General features: G+C 42.2%; 1 protein-coding gene and 1 long non-coding RNA gene across 4 annotated transcripts in view; both read right to left on the minus strand.

The window, feature by feature from the left end:
- Positions 1-11,390: 11,390 nt before the first annotated feature.
- Positions 11,391-13,194, minus strand: LOC143511798 (uncharacterized). Its single transcript, XR_013130267.1, has 3 exons — positions 13,012-13,194; positions 11,736-11,870; positions 11,391-11,653 (listed from the first exon to the last, which is right to left on the minus strand). It is a non-coding gene; the product is annotated as an uncharacterized LOC143511798 (long non-coding RNA).
- A 5,164-nt stretch (positions 13,195-18,358) lies between these two features.
- The window catches only part of il1rapl1a (interleukin 1 receptor accessory protein-like 1a), a 68,027-nt gene continuing 65,973 nt past the window's right edge, over positions 18,359-20,412 (minus strand). For all 3 annotated transcript variants that reach the window (XM_077001407.1, XM_077001406.1, XM_077001405.1), the window contains one exon: positions 18,359-20,335. In XM_077001407.1, coding sequence (XP_076857522.1) covers positions 19,620-20,335 — 716 coding nt within the window. In that variant the 3' untranslated portion in view covers positions 18,359-19,619. The remainder of the gene's footprint in view (positions 20,336-20,412) is intronic.

Here is a 20,412-nt window from a genome sequence, read left to right on the forward strand (position 1 = left end):
TGTCCTGCTGCTGCTGTGTAGTGAAAATTGAGAAATAAATACACTACAACCAGACCCGGCGGCATGGGCGGGCATTGGCGGGCAGTGCCCCCCCACAGAGTCAGCTATGCCCCCCCTGACTGGACTGGAAGCCGTATATGTATTTTTTTTTTTTGTTTTGTTTTCACCTCTGAGTGACCATCTTTCTATTTTTCCTATCTCAGTTTGTCAGTCATACAATTCAACCAATCAGTGAAGGAAGGCAACGTTCTAGCCAATTACAGTTGGAGGGGGGCGGGTCACTGACTAAAGTTCATACTTGAGAAACAGCTACGCTCACCGTTGTTCGTGTGGCATGGATATTCGGACCTATTTCCAAACAAATAAGAGGACAACAAGTGACACTGGAGTACTAAAAGTGGAGTAAACCTCTTTCTGCTCACCACACCTCCTCCCTCACATGCACAAACGTAGGTTTCTTGCAGGCAGAACAGTTCTCTGTTCTGCTGCTTGTACTCCCTAGCTGTTGTAGTTAACCCTCCTAGCATGAATGTTTACTTCAGTCAGTGTTCTGACATCAGTGCTTATGTTTCTCACTGCATGTGTTTTTGCATATATTTGACTTTTAATTTAATTGAATGAACAAAGCACTGCACTATTGTTTTTTTTTTTGTTTGTTTGTTTCGATTTTGGGATTTTATTGACAGATTGTTGTTTCTCAGCACTGGAGTCGCCATAGAGCCGCTGTTCAATTTTAAGCAAATAAAAGGCTTTTTGAAAAAAATGTGCCCCCCTGAAAAAATACAATGCCCCCCCTTTAAAATGTTTCAGATTTTAGAAAAAAAACAAACTTCATTCAAAGAAAACATGTCCTGTACATTAAATTAATAAAGTAATAAAGGTTTGAAAAGTGCTGGAATTTAGGCTAAAGTACTTGAAAATGCTTGAAATTGTAACTACTTCGTTTCACAACAAATATCTGTCTGACTGAACAGTTCTCTTGTATTACGTTAACAAATACGAACCTCTTGTAATTCCAGGACGAAACATGAGAGAACGTGAAGACGTTAAGATTGGGCGTTTTGAAAATAAACAACCATTAAATAATGTGATAAAAAAGCGAATTATTTCAAATCAGGGGCGTTGCCTGGGTATGTAAAGATCCGAGGCTCCACCCAATTAATTATATATATATTTAACAAAGGGTGCACAAATTCTGCAAAATGACTGTTGGTGACCTAAAGATAGTGAGCTTTTACTAAAGGACATGGACCAGGTATATTCCATCAGTACATCCATTCCTCAAGTAAAGTATGCAAAACAGTATGTCAACAATGGATTTCATGCAACTGTGTAATAATGTAAACAATTAACTTGTTTCTAAATTGTTCTTTTACCTTTTATGACTGAAACAAATTATTGAAAGACATATTAATAATTATTACTGCAAAGGGGTCTACATAATTAATACTCTTTAAGAATTACTTATTATCGATCCTGTATGTTTTTCATGAGTTCCAGCTCATGAAGTCTTTTTTCTCCTAACCTGTTCTTTCTTTAGATCAGTCCAGTCCTGATCAGTTCAGTTCATTTCAGGTCTCTCCACATTTCATATTTCCTCTCTCTCTACCCTCTCTTCTACCCTGTTAAATAGTAATTCAGGAAAGCATGCTTACAATAAAGCTGGAAACAATATTTTAAATACAAAAGACTGTGCTAAAACAAACTACATATGGCATTATTTTGCTAGTCTTACTAAAAACGTGTATTTTATTAATAATGTGTTTATTAGGCATTGTTTTCCATACCGCTTGTATTGTCTTCTCCCATCTCCTCTCCTCTCCAGTTCTACTGTTCTCCTCTCCTGTTCTCTGCTCTCCTCTCCTGTTGTCTGTTCTCCTCTCTAGTCCTCTGTTCTCCTCTCCTGTTGTCTGTTCTCCTCTCTAGTCCTCTGTTCTCCTCTCCTGTTGTCTGTTCTCCTCTCTAGTCCTCTGTTCTCCTCTCCTGTTGTCTGTTCTTCTCTCTAGTCCTCTGTTCTCCTCTCCTCTGCTCTCTTCTCCTGTTGTCTGTTCTCATCTCCTCTCCTGTTCTCTCCTCGCAAGTTCTCTTTGTTTGTATTAGGAAATAAATTACACCACAATACTTGAGATTTGAACAAACTCTAACAAACCCTAACCCTCAACTATTAAAAGTAAATTATTTTTTGCAACATTCATTCATTTATGCATATTCGAAAGTTTTCTTTTAAAAGCACTTGATAAAGTAAGTGGTGATATGCTGTGCTGTGTAAACTCAATTGTTTTGTCAAAGGATTGTTTAGTGGAGGAAACCCAGGAAGAGGGGACGGAGGGGCGGAATTAGACAGCGCATCCAGAGAGCAAACAAACTGCCGCCTATGATTCTCTGCAACTCCTGTTCACTCATGGGCACAGATGGAAATTCTGAAGTGAGGGGGACCAAGCTGTACAATATATATATATATATATATATATATATATATATATATGCTTGTAGATGCTAGATTTCGGATGGGGTCAATATAAATCTGGAGGGGACATGTCCCCCCCGTCCCCAGTGCCATCTGCGCCCCTGCGTTCACTTAGGAATAAGTTGGACAATCTACGCCAGTATGTTGGAGCTTGTTGGGAGTTTCGTACGTCTGCTGTGTTGGCTTTTACTGAAACGTGGTTTGGAGATGATGTGTCGGACAATTTTATACAAATTGACGGATTTTCCTATGTGAGATTGGACAGAGATGCAAACTCGGGCAAAGGTAAGGGGGGTGGTGTGTGCATTTATATAAGAGATAGCTGGTGTTGGAATATTGCAATCAGCGGAAAAATATGCAACCCCGATTTAGAACTGCTGTGCGTTTCCCTGCGCCCATATTATCTGCCAAGGGAGTTCACCAATATTTTTGTGTGCATTGTTTATTTTCCACCAAGTGGGAACGCCAAGAGTGCAGCTAAACAAATCTCTGACTGTGTGCACCACCTCTTGGATAGTAAACCTGGTGCACCTTTGCTGATATTAGGTGATTTGAATCACTGTAAATTGGAAAATAACCTGCCTGGTTTCTATCAATATGTCAAATGCAGCACTAGAAATAAAAAAATACTCGACAAGTGCTATGGCAATATTAAGGACGCTTACACAGCTAAAGCCAGACCACCTCTCTGTAACTCCGACCATAATGTCATTTATCTGCTTCCAACGTACCGGCGGTGTTCAAGTCCTCTAAGCCTGAAATACGAACTGTGAAGGTTTGGACAGACGACAAGAAAGAGGAGTTGAAAGGCTGCTTCCTCTGCACGGACTGGGACATTTTCTTGGAGGGGGCAGATATAGACAAGGCTGCAGAAGCAGTCACAGATTACATTATTTTCTGTGTCCATTCAATTATCCCTCAAAAAACTGTCAAACGATATCCAAACAATAAACCATACATTAATGAGGGTATCAGGGAATGCATCAGGAGGAAAAAAGTTGCTTTCTCCTCTGGTGATGTTGCAGGTGGTCATGCTGCTCAAAAGGACTTGAATGACCAACTAAGGGTGGCACGGTGTCAGTTCAAGGAGAGGGCAGAACATGACCTGGCCACATCCAATACAAAGAATCTGTGGGATTTAATCAGACAGATGACTAACATGGATGCAAAAAGGAAATCCCTGTCTGCCCTTGATGAAACAACTAGGGCGAATGAACTAAATCATTTCTACATGTGGTTTAACACAGTGCTAAGGAATGTACTGCAGTACTGGAGAATATAACCTGTGATTTAAATATGGACAGTTACAATTGATCTACAAATGGTCACTAAAATTTTTAAAACTATACAGACCAACAAAGCCACAGGCCCAGATGGTATGACTGCATTTATGTTGAAAACCTTTGCCGAAGAGCTCTCACCTGTATATCACAAATTATTCCAGCTTTCTATAGATACCCACACTGTGCCAATACTCTTGAAAAAATCTGTAATTATTCCGGTTCCTAAAACAATCAGCCCTCAGGAGAATAACGACTATAGACCGGTGACACTTACTTCAAATGTTTTTAAATCATTTGAAAGATTGATACTTGAAAAGCTCAGAATACAGGTAGAACCGCAAATTGATAAATTCCAGTTTGCTTACACAAAAAAAAGAAGCACAAGCGATGCCATAGCAACAGTAATGCATTTTATTCGTAAGCATATTGAATGTCCAACTGCATATGTTCGACTACTGTTTATTGATTTTAGTTCAGCCTTTAACTTAATACAGCCACATTTGCTTCTTAGTAAGTTAGTCCATGCAAACGTAAATCCATTCTTAATTAAGTGGTACTATTCGTTCCTGTCAAATAGGCCACAACGAGTTAAATTTAACTCTGCTCTGTCTGACATAACAGTACTGGTGCCCCCCAGGGGAGTGTTAGTTCACCTTTCCTTTTTACTTTCTACACTAATGATTGTGTTAGTATGGAGGCAAACCAGCACTTGATAACATTTTCTGATGACACAGTTTTACTTAGTTTGTTAACAAAAACCTCTAATCCAAACACTTATCGTATAGCGGTAGAAAATCTTGTGGCCTGGTGCGAGGTACATAAACTCAAGATTAACACGAACAAGCCTGTGGAAATGCTGGTGGACCCTCGAACAGTTGGAAATTCTGACCCGGTGTCTATTCATGGTCAAACCATTGAGCAAGTGAGTTCATTTAAATATCTTGGAGTTTATGTAGACTGTGATCTGAGTTGGAAGACACAGGTGACTAAGGTGTGCTCTAGGATCCTTCAGCGCCTTCATTTTAAATTCTAACAAGACTGAGGTACTGATTCTTGGGCCTAAAGCTGTTAGAAGCAATTGGGCTGATATTCCCCTTACCCTAGATGGTTTTTCAGTAACACCAAAATCTACTCCAAAAAGTTTAGGTGTCACTATTGATTCTGATCTTTCATTTGACGGACATGTATGCAATGTCACTAATGGCGCATTTCCACTAGGGCCTGCTTGGCGCGGTACGGTTCGATACGGGTCGATTCGCAACGGAACGGTACGGTCGCGTTGTGTTTCCATTACAATGGTGAACCACCCCAATGTGGGTGGAGTCGCTGTTGGCGCGCGGGTTGTAGTGTCGTGACATCATTTGTATGCGACCACAACACCGGTCGATGCCCCTTAACACATAGCATTATTGTATCTTATTTATCTTTATCTTCATTATTGTATGTGGTTGCTCTAATTATTGATAATTTGGTATTACTCAAACAGGCTGAACACACCCTAAACACACCTAAAAAGCATCAGTCATACAATCAAATGAAATCAAACTTTATTATGAAATATAGATATTTAAAGTACAACATATGTAAATAATATAGTTATAGTTAAAAAAAAGTGCAAAAAGCAAATATATACGCATAGCTTTATATGAAATAAATATTTATAGTACTACAAGCAACATTTTGTGTGCTTTTACTGGCGTCTGTCTCGCATGGTGTTCACAAGTTCGCCAAGCACCCCGAGGAAAGCCCGGTTGAAGGAAACATTTTCCGCCAACTCTGCTCGCCTCGTCAGTGGAAGGGGAATCTTGAACGTAAAAAATAACAAATATTAAACACAAGCATTCCCGTGAAAGCAACAACAATATAGCGTAACTGCACAAAATGTGTAGCACGTCATCGCTGCTCATGCTGTGTTTATGGCTACAGCTAACTAGCAAGGCTAAGAGCTAGCTATTGTACAGTAGTGACTGTGGTGGTAACATTAACTACAAACACAGCTCTAAATTCCTGCGTTTACAATAGATGCGTTCATATTACGTTCATATTACATCTTTTACGAGCCTAGTAGTAAAACTGTGAAATCACAATACACTCATCATTCTCCGTGGCCTCCAGCACCGACATTGTCCAGCACGTTTTCTCTTCCGTTACTGGCTGGCCGGTGACCGTATATGGCATCCATTTGCTGGAACCATTTCCAGTCTTTGCGGTTTGCTCCGCTGCGTCCGTTATGGTCCTTCACCGCCCGGTAATCGCGTTAAGCTTTTTTAGCTTGGACTGACCGGCACTGCTGAACGGACCGCTGGTAGCCATGAGTGGCCATTAGCGCGGAAACCTTGCTAAAAACCTTTACATTTCTAGTGGCCCTGTCCAGTTCTCCCTGGATTTTTTGATCGCTGATTATTAACAGAAAGGTTTGTACCTCAGCGTTTGACCAGGGAACAGACTTCGCTCCTTGGGTTTTAAAAATGGCTGAGGAGTCCATAGCATAGCGGAGGAGTCGCTCTCCTGACGCAACCTGTGACGACACTCCCTGGCCAATCAGTGTCATGCTGTTCCTCCACGTCACAGAACTGTACCACTTCGGAACGGTTAGAACCTCGAGCGAGTCGGTACGAAAAAAGTACCCGAAGGGGCCGGCTCACTGGGGCCTGGTACTAATGGAAACACTCACAAACCGTCGCAAATCGAACCGTACCGCGCCAAGCAGGCCCTAGTGGAAATGCGCCATTAGGCTGCCTTTTTCCATTTACGTAATATCGCCAAGCTGAGACACTTACTTTCATTAGCTGATGCAGAGAAGCTAGTTCATGCTTTTGTCTCGTCGAGATTGGACTACTGTAATAGTCTTCTAATTGGATGCTCTAAACAGTCCATAAAGAAGCTACAACTTGTACAAAATGCCACAGCTAGAGTCCTAACCAAGGCTAGGAAATTCGATCATATTAGTCCCACTCTCGCTGCACTACACTGGCTGCCGATTAAATATCGCATTGAATTTAAAGTTCTCCTGTTAACCTATAAGGCGTTAAATGGTCTTGGCCCACAATATCTGAGTGAACTCATTGATTATTACAACCCATCTCGCCCTTTACGCTCCCAAAATGCTGGATTTCTCCTAGTTCCAAAAATTAGTAAAACTACAGCCGGAGGCAGAGCTTTCTCTTTTAAAGCCCCTCAATTATGGAATAACCTTGCCTGCAGGCACCTGGGGGATGGTCTGGCTGCCAGTGGATGTGCTGATGCCGGGGTTCACCTGGGGAGTAACACTGCAGTCGGAGCCTACAATACCAGCATCACTGCTCCGACATGGAATGAAAGCCTGGCATTCATCAACAGACATTTACAGTGACAATATCAAAACCCAGAACTTTCAATTCTACCTTTTACCTAGTCTGATTGTGTGAATTGTGTGTGACTTGTGTATTTGTGTGTTAACGGGTCGCCCAATGGAGGATGGGTTCCCTTTTGAGTCTTGGTTCTCCCGAGGTTTCTTCCTATTCCCCACCATCATAGGGAGTTTTTCCTCGCCACTGTCACCTTTGGCTTGCTCATTAGGGTTCTGGACCCATAGTATTGTTAACCTTGTAAATCCTGTAAAGCTGCTTTGCGACAACTTGAGTTGATTGATTTTTTGCGCAGATTCAGATTATTTGGTGTTTGTAAAAACATTATGTTAATATTTTACAGAGCTGCTATTGAATCAATTTTAAGATATGGTTTTACAAGTTGGTTTGGCAATTTAACAGTTAAATCGAAGTCACAATTAAATAGCCTAGTTAAGACAGCAGGGAAAATAATGGGCATTCCTGCCCCTCTTGGCCCTCAGGTGTGGCAGCAGTCTATAGTTAGGCAGGCTAGGAATATTGTATCTGATAGTACACATGCGCTCTATCAGGAGTTCCAGCTCATGAAGTCAGGCAGGAGATACAGGGTTCCTTTGTGCAGGCACAATAGGTTTAAACATTCTTTTGTACCAATGTCAATTAAAATCTTACATAATAATGACATCTGACTGTTTATGGTTGTATAGGGGCTGTGGGGTTGGGTAGAAGTATAAAATGTAATGCACTTTAAATATTTAATGTATTGTAATGACATGGTTTTTGGTTATATGACGTGTATGTCTGTCTGATCTTTGTTGTAGTGCAGTATGTCCTCATTCCAAGAAAAAGTTCTCCTTTGGGAGACAAATAAAGGAACTTTGACTATTGTTTATTAGCTGATCAGTTGGCTCCAGTGGAAAACACACAATTTTTGGGCAGTGACCAGGGTTAAGAAACTGCTTTAAACTACCATCATAAAGTATTGTACTAAATTTTGGTTATCCACAACATCCACCTTCTAGCTAACTAGTTAACTGCTAGTTAACTAAATGGATTTTCATTCATTATAGCTTACAGTCATACAATCCTAAATTATTAAACACAATTTGAAAATGAAATAGTTATTAGCTTATCAGGTACATCAGGGCATGTTGAACATACTAACTATAACTAGCTATAACATAATTCCCTCAAACCTTCACTACCTAAGCTATCTAGGTTAACTAGGTTAGCTAATTAATTCTGAAGCTGACTAGTGACAAGCTGCATTTTATTAAGCACACAGTGGGTTTGATCTGTGTGTTTTGATTCGGAGACGTGTGTTTTTAACCAGCTATCAGATAGCTCCACAAACAATGTCATCACAGTTTACATAGTTAACTACCGTTACCTTTCTCCTTGAACAAACGTATATCCATTTTCTTTCACCTTCAGCTACCTGCAACCTGCTGCCAAAAATGGCTAGAGTGCATGTGCGCTCCGGGCTCTCCTCTGCGCCCGCAAAACCAGCAAGCTGATTGGCTGTTTCTCCTAAAAGGCGGAACTTTATCCTTGAAGCGGCACTATGATTGGCGTTAAGACATTTCCTATTCTCACAGCAGCATTGGCCTCCTCATTAATAGTACAGCTGAGCGAAAAGGTTCGGGGCTACTGGATAATCATTCAGGGCTGAAGCCCCGGAAGCCCACCCCAGGCCATTCATACAATATTGGACATCCATATTCACCCAAACACATATACACCCACATTCCTCCCATATATTTACATTTACGGCATTTGGCAGACGCCCTTATCAAGAGCGACTTACATTTTTATCACATTTTCATACAAGTGAGCAATTGAGGGTTAAGGGCCTTGCTCAGGGGCACCTCAGTCATGGCCTCAGGTCAGTTCCCTAACCATCAGGCCATGACTGCCCTGCCCATATATTCACCCTCACACACATATACAGCCAGACACCTTCATCCCATATGTGCAACACACTCATATATGTACTCACACATAGAAGCAGCTGGTCTCAGTCCGAAACCAGAGTTTTTTCTTCTCCATCTGAATCAATGGATCAACATAGTTCACACTATCACCCAACCCCCCCCACGTTTAGCACTACCTAGTAGTGACTGCATGTACATAACAAAGGATGGCCTAATGGGATGCAAATGACCCCAGCACTGCCATGTGGCAGGCCAGGTAGAAAAAGCAGTGGTATGAAAATGCTAGTAGTTGTAGTTCTAGTTCTAATGCAGGAAAACAGGGAAATAAATCACTCATGAGTTTGTTTTGCAATAGCCTTTAGATTAAATTGCAGCTGAATGCATTCACCTCTACTAAAAGATATGCCAAAAGTGACAAAAGTTATTGCTTCCATTTTAAATTTGAATTGGTTAAAATTTTAAACTTTTATTGTTTATGTTAGTTTCTATTATTAAGATGTGTTGTGTTTTACAGTTGTAATAAAGGGAGTGGCAACTTGAGCAAGGCAGCAGGATACAAGTGGGAGTATTATTTAACGAAATCTAACCGCACTTGTGGAGAAGTGGGAACTTCACCCTGTTGTTCTCCCCTAACCTGGAGACGCAGGGCTGTTCATTGCCGTAGCTACCTTTGTTTTCTTTGTTAGCTAGAACACAATGCTTCAATGCAATGCAGTAAGAATGAAATTACAGTAATTTGTAACCTCTTTTACGGTTTGTTGTGGTTCCCTCTGCACGTTCCTCTTTTCTTTGGTAATGCCCTTTACCTACGTTGTGTTTCGTTACTGCGGTTACTTCTTTTGCTGTTCCCACGCCTTGTTTGGGTTCCTTGGGACTCCGATCAAAACAAGAGCCACTGTCCCATCCAGCTCCTCCCTTCCTATTGTGCCTTTGTGTTCCCTTAGTTTCATCTTCTCTTCACTGTCTCCTTGGTTTTTTCCATTATATTTGTCACGCCTTTTCTGTTTTCCCACACATGGTTGTTTTGTCAGCTGTTTCTGTTTTTCATGTAAACTTGGTTTGGTTCATATTCCGTGTGTTCCAGTCCTCTGTTGTAGTCTCCTGTGCTTGTTTCTTGTCGCTAGTTTCATACGTATGTTGTCTTCTTCGAGACACTCCTACCCCTTTGCTCCAATGCTTAGTTTAACTTTCTTGGTTTGTTTATAACCTAGGTTTGTTTGTATGCTATTAGTCAGTATGTAGTTCCCTGAGTTTTCTGTCTCTAGTGTTTCTGCGGCTTTGTTGTGCGTGCGTCGTGTGCTACTTCTTTGTTTTGTCCATTGCAACATGGTTAGTCTCTTTTCAGTAGTAGCCTTATGTGTTGTATATTATTTTTTCTTCTAGTGTTGGTTCGTTGTCTAACCCTGTTTTCAATGTCCGTGTCGGGAGCTTAATTGTCATGCCTTGCCGCCCCTGCTCCCTCTGTGTTAGCACTGTCAAGTTTAAAAGAGCCATGCAAGCCCTGACCAGTAAACTCGGTTCTGTCCAGCGTTTGGTGTCCGCCTCCCACCTCCAATGCATTGCAGCCACATGGCAAGGGAGACTAGCCGTAATCTAACACACCTGATCAAGTTGATCAAATCGTTCAATAGCTTGTTATTTTTACAGCCAGGTGTGCTAGACTAGGTTTGGAATTAATCTCCAGGAAGACACTGATAGCTGTTCAAGGTATGAAGGTCAGAGATTCTGGTCCTCCAAGCCTGGACACCTGTGGGTAGGTCAGCATGGTTCATCTCAATGGCTGTTACTTCTGCACTGTGTGCTGTACAATGTACATTTAAAGGATGGTCATACCATGCCAATCCTGTCTCATCTTATCTAGAAATTTATTTATTTCAAATAAATGCACAAAAAAGTGCTACTGCTAGCTTTTCTTCTTGCCTGAATGACTTAGCAGAATGGGTTCATGAATGAAGTGTGTATGAAACATGAGAAAGGAATTATGGAGCTGCTGGTCCATAGGACAATATTGAGAAATAATAAAGGAAACAGCTTTCTGAGGAGTAGCAGAATAGATGCACCGTTATATTGTAAGATGAACCATCAAAACACGAACTAGCAAGTGCAAAATGAGTTATTCTTCTTCAATATTCTTTAATAGATGGAACTCTGCAACATACAGCCATCTCTGCATTAATGACAGCGGAGATGGATGAAACTGGTGCAGAATACCTGCTACAAACATCAAACTTCTCACATCTTACTGTACAGGGCCGGCGCCACGGGGGGGGGGGGGCGAATGGGGGCGTCGCCCCCTCAGGCGAGGTGTCCCACCCCCTCAATGTAAAATAAGACCCATTCATTTTACGTTGGCCACCCCCCCCACCCCCCCACCAGGCTCAAATCTACTGTGTAACATTAAGAGACACATTAAACAGCTTTAAATTCAGGTAACCCCAGATGAAGCCCTGGGTGTCCTGACACATCTTTGAGCTAGTGATGATGCATTCTGGGAATGGTCCTACCTTTGGGGTTGTTTTGTTGCAGTGTGTTTCTTATGATGAAGTCCATGACCGGCAGCATGTTGGACAGCTCTCCTTTCTTCCACTGCTTGCACAGATCTTTAATCACGTCTTTCTGCTCCTCTCTGACACACACCGAGTCCTAAAGAAAGGAAGAATACATGGCTACACAAAACTTTGCATTGTTCTTTTTGATGAAGGTGAGGTTCTTTGCTCATTCTGACCTTGGGCAGTGTCTGTAACTTCTGTGTCCATTCTGAACACACTTTCTGAGCTTCTCTTAGTGTCTGCAGTGGAATATCATGTTTACTACCACCCAGGCATTCAGATCTGCTTCTGGACTTCCTCACATTTAACACCTGTCTCAGAAAAAAATATGTAAAACATTTCAGATCCATAACATCATAACTAGTACATTACTGATTTTATATTTATTACTGTTATGTCCATGGGTACATGTATTTGGGGTCTTTTCATTATGCATGTATGTTCAGTGTCTTTCTCCTAGTCTGAGTAGTGCTGCCTGGGGGGCATGAATGGAATGCGGATGCCATTGGAACGCGGAAGCATGCGGTGGCATACTGGTTCTGTTACTTGTTTGACTCGTTTTGCCAATTGTCTTAATATATGCAAGTGATTGTGTTATTTTTTGGACCATGATTAAAACCCCTTTAGTAGTTTAGCGTTTTGTGGACTTTATTTCGAAGCATTAGTCGCAGCTGTTTCGGTTTCTGTACATATTGTAGAGTTTCGTATGTTATGTGTCCAAGTCACCCTGGGTAGGGTTGGTGGCTGTTTTATTTGTATTTTGGTGTGGGGGTTATTCTTTTATTTTGGTTTTCAGCCTTATCCAACCTGAAGTCAAATTGGGGTGTCACATTTATGTCTATATATGTATGTCTACACATGTCTCTGTAAATATCACCTTTATATAAACTTATGTCACTATGCGCTCTTTGTCATATGTGTAGTTGCTTATATGTATTAGCTGTCAGTAGATCACTAGTCATAAAACTGGTTCACCACCTTTCACCACATTAGTTATGGGCCCAACCTAGACTGGGACGTAACATTACACACAATTTCTTTGTCATTTTAAAATCAAATGATCAAAACTGTCCAGTATCACCATGGTGAAATATGTGGCCACCCCAAATGTTTTCACCATATTTGTCCAAGTCTACAGAAGTAAGCAAAATCTCTGGCACTGAAGTTATGGCCTTTCCTCCTTCTACTAATTCAGAACCAATACAGATTTTTGTCCTGAATCTCTGGAAACTTTGTGGACTTCACTACAATTCTGAAACACTCTCTCTCTTTATACATAGAGAGATAGATGGGTAACTAAATGTCATGTATTTCAAGACAACATTCTTCTAATGGCTTTAAGCCTAACGCCCAACCCTTACGGCCTATGCTGCTGTCAGGGCAGCCGCAGGATCATACAGGTAATGTTGAAGGTTTGCAGCTTCACGTCTACAAGTTCAGTGAGTATATTACCTTGTCTACACGTGTGGGATCTGTTACCTTTACCCTCTTGAGTTCTTCAGCCCATTTGAGAATGAAAAACCGAGACTCCTCCAGAGTCCAGCTGTCTGTCTGAACATGGACAGGACAGAATGGTCCTCAATCTGTGAAAGAGACAGAGACACTGTGCTTTAACTGTATCACCCACAAGACCCACTTCAGTCCCCTGTTTTGTGTGGTTGTCCCATCCTTACAGTCATACTACCAGAGGACAGTTCAGGATCAAAAAGGATGTCTTCTGCAGGATATTATTCCACATGCTTGGAGTTGGTGAATATGTGAAATCCACCGAGTGACAGTGGCTTTTTTTCTTCTTACCTTTAATTTACTATCAAGATAATCCCCTATGATTATAAGCACAGCAGTTTAGTTTTATAAACTCCAAACATCCTTCACTGGTTAATTAACTGTCTGAAGAACACCCACAGTTCTTGCTGTTGGGGAGGCTGACCTTGTGTTTTTTTAAACTAGAGGACTGATTATCCTGTCATCTCTCCTCAAAGCAAGTGCCACCAGTCAAAACAGTCTAGAACTGGGGTTGATGTATACTACCTCTGATCATTCCTTTTTTATTAAACACTCTAGTCTCACTCTGACTCATAATCCCACTGATTCATAGTCACGGTTTGATTCATCATTCCTAAGTTGTGAGTACGAAAAAAAATTCCCAAGCAGGAAATTTAACAGGAGCGCCACTGTTTAAGTACCATTCAGTAACATACAGGAGTAAAGCTGTTCATAATTTTTCAATCAACATGCTTTAATTCAACATGCTTTTGTTTGTTTGTTTGTTTTTGTATAGTTGTATAGTATAGTTTGTATAGTAAACAAATGTCCACCTTTGACGTCACTCTATCCAGCTGAGCGGCCAGGTTTACAATGACTGATATTTATGGATCTGCATAAAATTAAACATGCATATTATTATGACGAAAACCAATAAACATGCAAGTTGTACATTAGATCTTTTGTCCTCCATTATTTATTGAAGTAATTCATGTCTGATAGACAACCTGTTTCACTGCGCTAGCTGGATGCCAAACTTAGTACCTGAAGAAATCGTATGCAGCATTAAGATGTCTCAACATGAACTTGGGTCACAAACAACACATTTCCACAATTTGTTGGTTAGACTTACCCGCCTCAAGGAAATGCTGGGTTTTACATAGGGCTCAGATGAACATTCACGTGTATCTTGGTATGGCTGAACATCTGTTAGAAAAAGTTGACGTAGATATTTGTACACATGTTTAAGCACATGAGCTAGGGCAGGGGCGCAGATGGCACTGGGGACGGGGGGGACATGTCCCCTCCAGATTTATATTGACCCCATCCGAAATCTAACATCTACAAGCATATATATATATATATATATATTGTACAGCTTGGTCCCCCTCACTTCAGAATTTCCATCTGTGCCCATGAGCTAGGGTGACCAGATTTGGGTTTCTGAAAAAGAGGACACCTGTCATCGGTGTATGATATGACACAAATGACAAGGTGTCTGTGTAAAAATTACATTTATTGAACAGCACAAAATAACATAGTACACCAACAAAAACATACACAGATTTTTGGACATACGTGCCTGCCTTACACGTCAAGCACTCTGCCTCATACGGATCACGACACTGGTGAAAGCACGGGAATTTTTCTAACTCTAAACGTTCACTTTCGTTTCGGCATCACTGTAGAAGCGACGGACACACGTGCTTTCGCTTGTAAACACTCGGGGGTAGACTGGCAGGCCCACGCTTTCTTCACACACACACACACACACACACACACACACACACACACACACACACACACACACACACACACACACACACACACACACACACACACTTCAGATGGAAATTCTGAAGTGAGGGGGACCAAGCTGTACAATATATACGTTTATGCTTGTAGATGCTAGATTTCAGATGGGGTCAATATAAATCTGGAGGGGACATGTCCCCCCCGTCCCCAGTGCCATCTGTGCCCCTGACACACACACACACACACAAAATGCAAAGTAGATAGGTTTGTGGAGAAGTACGTGACTAAATTTGTGATACAGAGAAACCTGGAACGGAGTGGTAATTCTAATCACAATGCACTGTACATGTATTATGATTGAGGCAGTGGAACTAAATCCCAGACGATTTTGAAATTCCCCCGGACATTTTTTTAGGTCACAAAAGTAGGACATGTCCGGGAAAAAGAGGACGTCTGGTCACCCTAGTAACTCCCCTGGCCAGGGTTGCCAGGTCCTACAAAAATATCACGCACAAAGTCAGTGTAAAACCCGTCCTTCAGCAACCTAAACTAGCCCAAAGCCCAAAGTTGTCGACGGAGGGGGTGCGGAATGTAATTTTTCGACAGGGGGGGAGGGGGGGTTGCAAATGAGTTGCAAAATGAATAGAAATATAGTCCAGACATTGACAAGGTAGAAATAATGTTTTTTTTTTTTTTTTATAATTTTCTACTTTAAACTTTGCTTTCGTCAAAGAATGCTCCCTTAGCAGCAATTACAGCATTGCAGACCTTTGGCATTCTAGCTGATAATTTGCTGAGGTAATCTGGAGAAATTTCACCCCGTGCTTCCAGAAGCTTCTCCCACAAGTTTGATTGGGTTAATGGGCACTTTTTTTGTACCATACGGTCAAGCAGCTCCCACAACAGCTCAGCATGGTGTTGCAAAATGGAGTGATAGCCTTCCTTATTCAAAATCCCTTTTACCTTGTTCAAATCTCCCACTTTACCAGCACCAAAGCAACCCCAGACCATCACATTACCTCCACCGTGTTTGACAGGTGTCAGGCACTCATCCAGCATCTTTTCAGTTGTTCTGCATCTCACAAATGTTTGTCTGTGTGATCCAAACACCTCAAACTTTGATTCATCTGTCCATAACACTTTTCTCCAATCTTCCTCTGTCCAATGTCTGTTCTTTTGCCCATATTAATCTGTTTCTTTTATTAGCCAGATATGGCTTTTTCTTTGCCACTCTGCCCTGAAGGCCAGCATCCCGGAGTCGCCCCTTCACTGTAGACGTTGACACTGGCGTTTTGCGAGTACTATTTAATGAAGCTGCCAGTTGAGGACCTGTGAGGCGTCGATTTCTCAAACTGGAGACTCTAATGTACTTGTCTTCTTGCTCAGTTGTGCAGCAGGGCCTTCCACTTCTCCTTCTACTCTGGTTAGAGCCTGTCTGTGCTCTCCTCTGAAGGGAGTAGTACACACCATTGTAGGAAATCTTCACTTTCTTGGCAATGTCTCGCATGGAATAGACTTCATTTCTCAGAACAAGAATAGACTGTCGAGTTTCAATTGAAAGTTGTTTTTTTCTGGCCATTTTGTGAGTTTAATCGAACCAACAATAATGCTCCAGATTCTCAACTAGCTCAAAGGAAGGTCAGTTTTGTAGCTTCTCTAATCAGCAAAACTGTTTTCAGCTGTGCTAACCTACTTGCACAAGGGTTTTCAAGGATTTTCTAAATATCCAATAGCCTCCAATGTGAGTTAGCAAACACAATGTACCATTAGAACACTGGAGTGATGGTTGTTGGAAATGGGTCTCCATACATCTATGTAGATATTGCATTAAAAACCAGATGTTTACAGCTAGAATAGTCATTTACCACATTAATAATGTATAGAGTGTATTTTTGATGCATTTAATGTTAGCTAAATTGAAAAAAAACTGCTTTTCTTTCAAAAATAAGAACATTTCTAAGTGACCCCAAACTTTTGAACGGTAGTGTATATATTTAGTTTTGACTTGTAACTCCCGCGTTGGCCCAACTCAAAAGTAGCCCAAAAAACCGTACCCCGCGACCCCAGAATTTTTACCCGCGGCAGGATTTTCAAACAAGCCCAATTTGGCGTGAAAACCGCGAACCTGGCAACCCTGCCCCTTACATACGCGATCATATTCTGGTGAAATATAAAATAGCTTCTTTGAGTCTACTCCCATCTTGTGGTGAAATATAAAATTGCGTTTCTGGAGTCTACTGCCATCTTCTGGTGAAATATAAAATGTTGTGGTCAACAGAGGCTGCGGGCCGGTGAAAATTTGAACGCATTTGGACACCCCTGCTTTATGTGGTATCACCAACATAATAATAAATAATCAGTAATTAAAGATAATTAAAGATGATCCCGTATTTATGCTTTTGCGTTTTCATACATCGTTACGTGTCTTCATATGTCCATTTAATAGACTTAGGGTTGTGACGTGCAGAGAGCGTGATGATGATGTCACTGAAATACCATTTTAAAGAGAGAAGCGTATGACATTACCCAAACGAGCCGCAGTAATATTCACCACGCATCGGGGTTGCTTGTAGCGTATCTCGGGGACTTGTATCCTTTGGGTCTGTTTACATTTTTTGCTATTCCCTTGGGGCGCCAGTTGAATAGCCCTGAGGTAAACCTTTTGTCCAGTTAAATTAGTGCCACCTAGTGGTTATTGTTGCTATTATTGTTCATTAGAAACCAAGTATAGTCAACTAAACTACATTTGTTTTAAACTTTTCCTTGAAATTCCATTGAAACTTTAAACTTTTCCTTTCCCTCAAGTTTGTAATGAAACTCCACTGCATTTTGTGTGCAGCCCTAAATAATAATCCAAATTGCTAAGTTTAATCGCCATTTGAACGTGAAAATAAATAATTTCTTACTGCTAAAACTACTTACTGACAGCTTGTACATAATTAGAAATAATAGGAGAGACATATTGTCTATAATCGGATAATAGTAAGCCAATTTTTAAGAATGAATGAGTGATGAACATTCTGAGCAGGTCTTGGTGTCTGTGTTCAGCTCTCACTCATCGTCACTGTAGTTGTGCTCCTGAATTTCTTGACTATAAGTGAACTTTTCTGCAGCAGTTTTTTAATGCTAATTAATGTGCATTATATTTTGGTGTAATGTTTAGCATATTGTTACGTTTATTACTTTTAGTACTAAACTAAAAAACAAACAAACATACAAACAGTAACTGCTAGAACTATTATACGTGAAACAATTCTTATTTAGGTCTGAATAGTCTGAACAGAATAATGTGGACTGTTTGGAACCTGCAAATCTCCACATCTGAATAGTTTTAGATTCGAAATGAATGTGATTAAAACGTCTCTCAAACCATAATCCAATCGGCACATGCAGTATGCCTGAGTGCGCACGCACACATACACGCGCGCACACACACACACACACACACACACACACACACACACACACACACACACACACACACACACACACAGCAGGACTTAAGCATTTACTTCACAAAACAAACTGACAGAGGTTGGTGATTTTAATGCACAGTGACAAACAAAAAGAAAACAAGAATGATTGTGCCTTTAGAAATATAAACACTTCATTTCTGAGTTGCTGTTGTGGCTGTATCATACATAGTAATATAAATATCCAAATCAGAATACATATCAATCCTCTATGCATACTTAAACATTCACACATGATTTTAAGTGCTTTAAAACTTGACTTCAAGAGTTATTCAAAAAAAGAAAATAACAATTTTAAGTATTTCAGCAGGTTTAACTAAACCATAAGAAATGCAGCTTACTACTGTCACCTAAATTAATTTGAGGACATTGAGTTATTTTTATTTATTTTTATTGTAGGTTGTACAAACAAAAACAATGTAGCAAAAATGTATAAAATACCCAAAACGCACAAGTCTTTTACCCCATTGTCCTGGTGATGCTGTGATATTTGAGAGAAACAGCTCTTCATTTTATAAAAATATATTTCTTGTTTCTTAAAATACCCTTTATTATTTGAGGATGGGCTCTACTCCTCCAGACTCTCACTATAAAATGCCGAGCAGCAGTTAGCCTGCTACAAGAGGATAGCACCACTCCCCAACCACCTCTAGTGGCCCTCTCAGGCCCCCGTAGTTTTGCATATTCTAAGTGTTTTTCCCTCTTAGACATTGTCCAATTAAAACCATAATTACACAACTTACAGAAGCCAACAGAAATGGATCGACACGTAGAGAAATATGCAAGCTAAATAAAAAGGGAAATGCGTTATTTCGCTGAGCTTAAATTCCAAACTGCTTCAGACTGTTTCAAAATAAAAGTCAAATCAGCTGTAGCATCACAGGTCTAAAGAAAGGTCATCAACAAAATAAAAGTGGCGAGCGAAACCTTTAGCAACGTAAACGCAAGAGGCCGTGTGATGAAAGGGAACACACAGACACAGGGAGTCAGGTGATGCTACGAGAAACCTGCAGACACCTGCACAAGACCCTGTTTATCCCACGTGCTGTGCAGCTGCGTGTGACGCAGTTCAAGCCTACACTCCCCGCTAACGTTGATATGGCACTAAAATATTAATCCATCATTGTTGAAACTGCACTTCAGAATGGCCTTGGTAAGAGTTCCGCAGTATCACAGGCGGAGAGTGACGGCAGCTCTCCAGAGGGAACCGATCATCGGAGTCCGTCCCGCCTGTCCCAGCTACCCACACCCCCCTGGCGAGCCGGCGAGGTGTCCGGTCTGGTCCAATCTGGTCCGGTCCAGTCCGGTCCAGTCTGGTCCAGTCCGGTCCGATCCGGTCCGGCGGCGTCACCAGATGACGCTGGAGATGCTGGTCTCGCGGGGCAACAGCGGCAACATGGCGTTGTTGCCGTGCGGCTCGTCCAGGCTGTGCTGGCGGGGGCCCTTGGCCCCGGGCCTCTGGCCGTTGAGCAGCGCCAGCGGCATGTTGCAGTAGGCGGGCGGGGGCGGAGGGGGCAGCGAGGCCCCCGCGGCCAGCGGCAGCTCGTACTCGTAGCTGCGGAAGTGCGCGTGCTTCTGCCGCGTGAGCGAGTGGGCCCGGTAGGAGCTGCGCAGGGCGGCCCGGAGCTCGGGCCTCGCCGGGGCCACCGCAGCCACCGCCGTCATGGCCGAGGCCGCGCGCAGGTCGACGAAGGGCACCGGCTCGCCCCCCCCGTCCGCAGCCCGGCCGGGCAGGGCGGGCGGGGGCCGGCGGCAGGGCATGGCGTAGCGCAGCCGCTTCCAGAACCGCGAGCCGGGCTCGTTGCTCCGCGGGCCGCCCCAGCGTACCACGCTGAGCGACTTGATGGACTGCTTCAGCTCCTCCACCTCCTGGTAGTTGATGACGGTGCGCAGCTCGCCGCATTCGATCAGCACCACCTTGGTGTCGCCCGACACCAGCGAGTTGCGCAGGCGCGACTCCATCTCGAAGATGCTCCACCCGCGACGTAGCACGTAGCCGGGCGTCAGCACGATGATGAGGCGCTTGCTCATCTCCACGCAGCGCGTCACGTCCTCCACGTACGCTGCGGAGACACACACACACACGCGCGCTTCGTGTCACGCACCTGCACGTTGAACGTCGGGAGTAAGTGGACGGATG

The sequence above is a fragment of the Brachyhypopomus gauderio genome, chromosome 4 (assembly GCF_052324685.1).
Source record: "Brachyhypopomus gauderio isolate BG-103 chromosome 4, BGAUD_0.2, whole genome shotgun sequence".
NCBI lineage: Eukaryota > Metazoa > Chordata > Actinopteri > Gymnotiformes > Hypopomidae > Brachyhypopomus > Brachyhypopomus gauderio.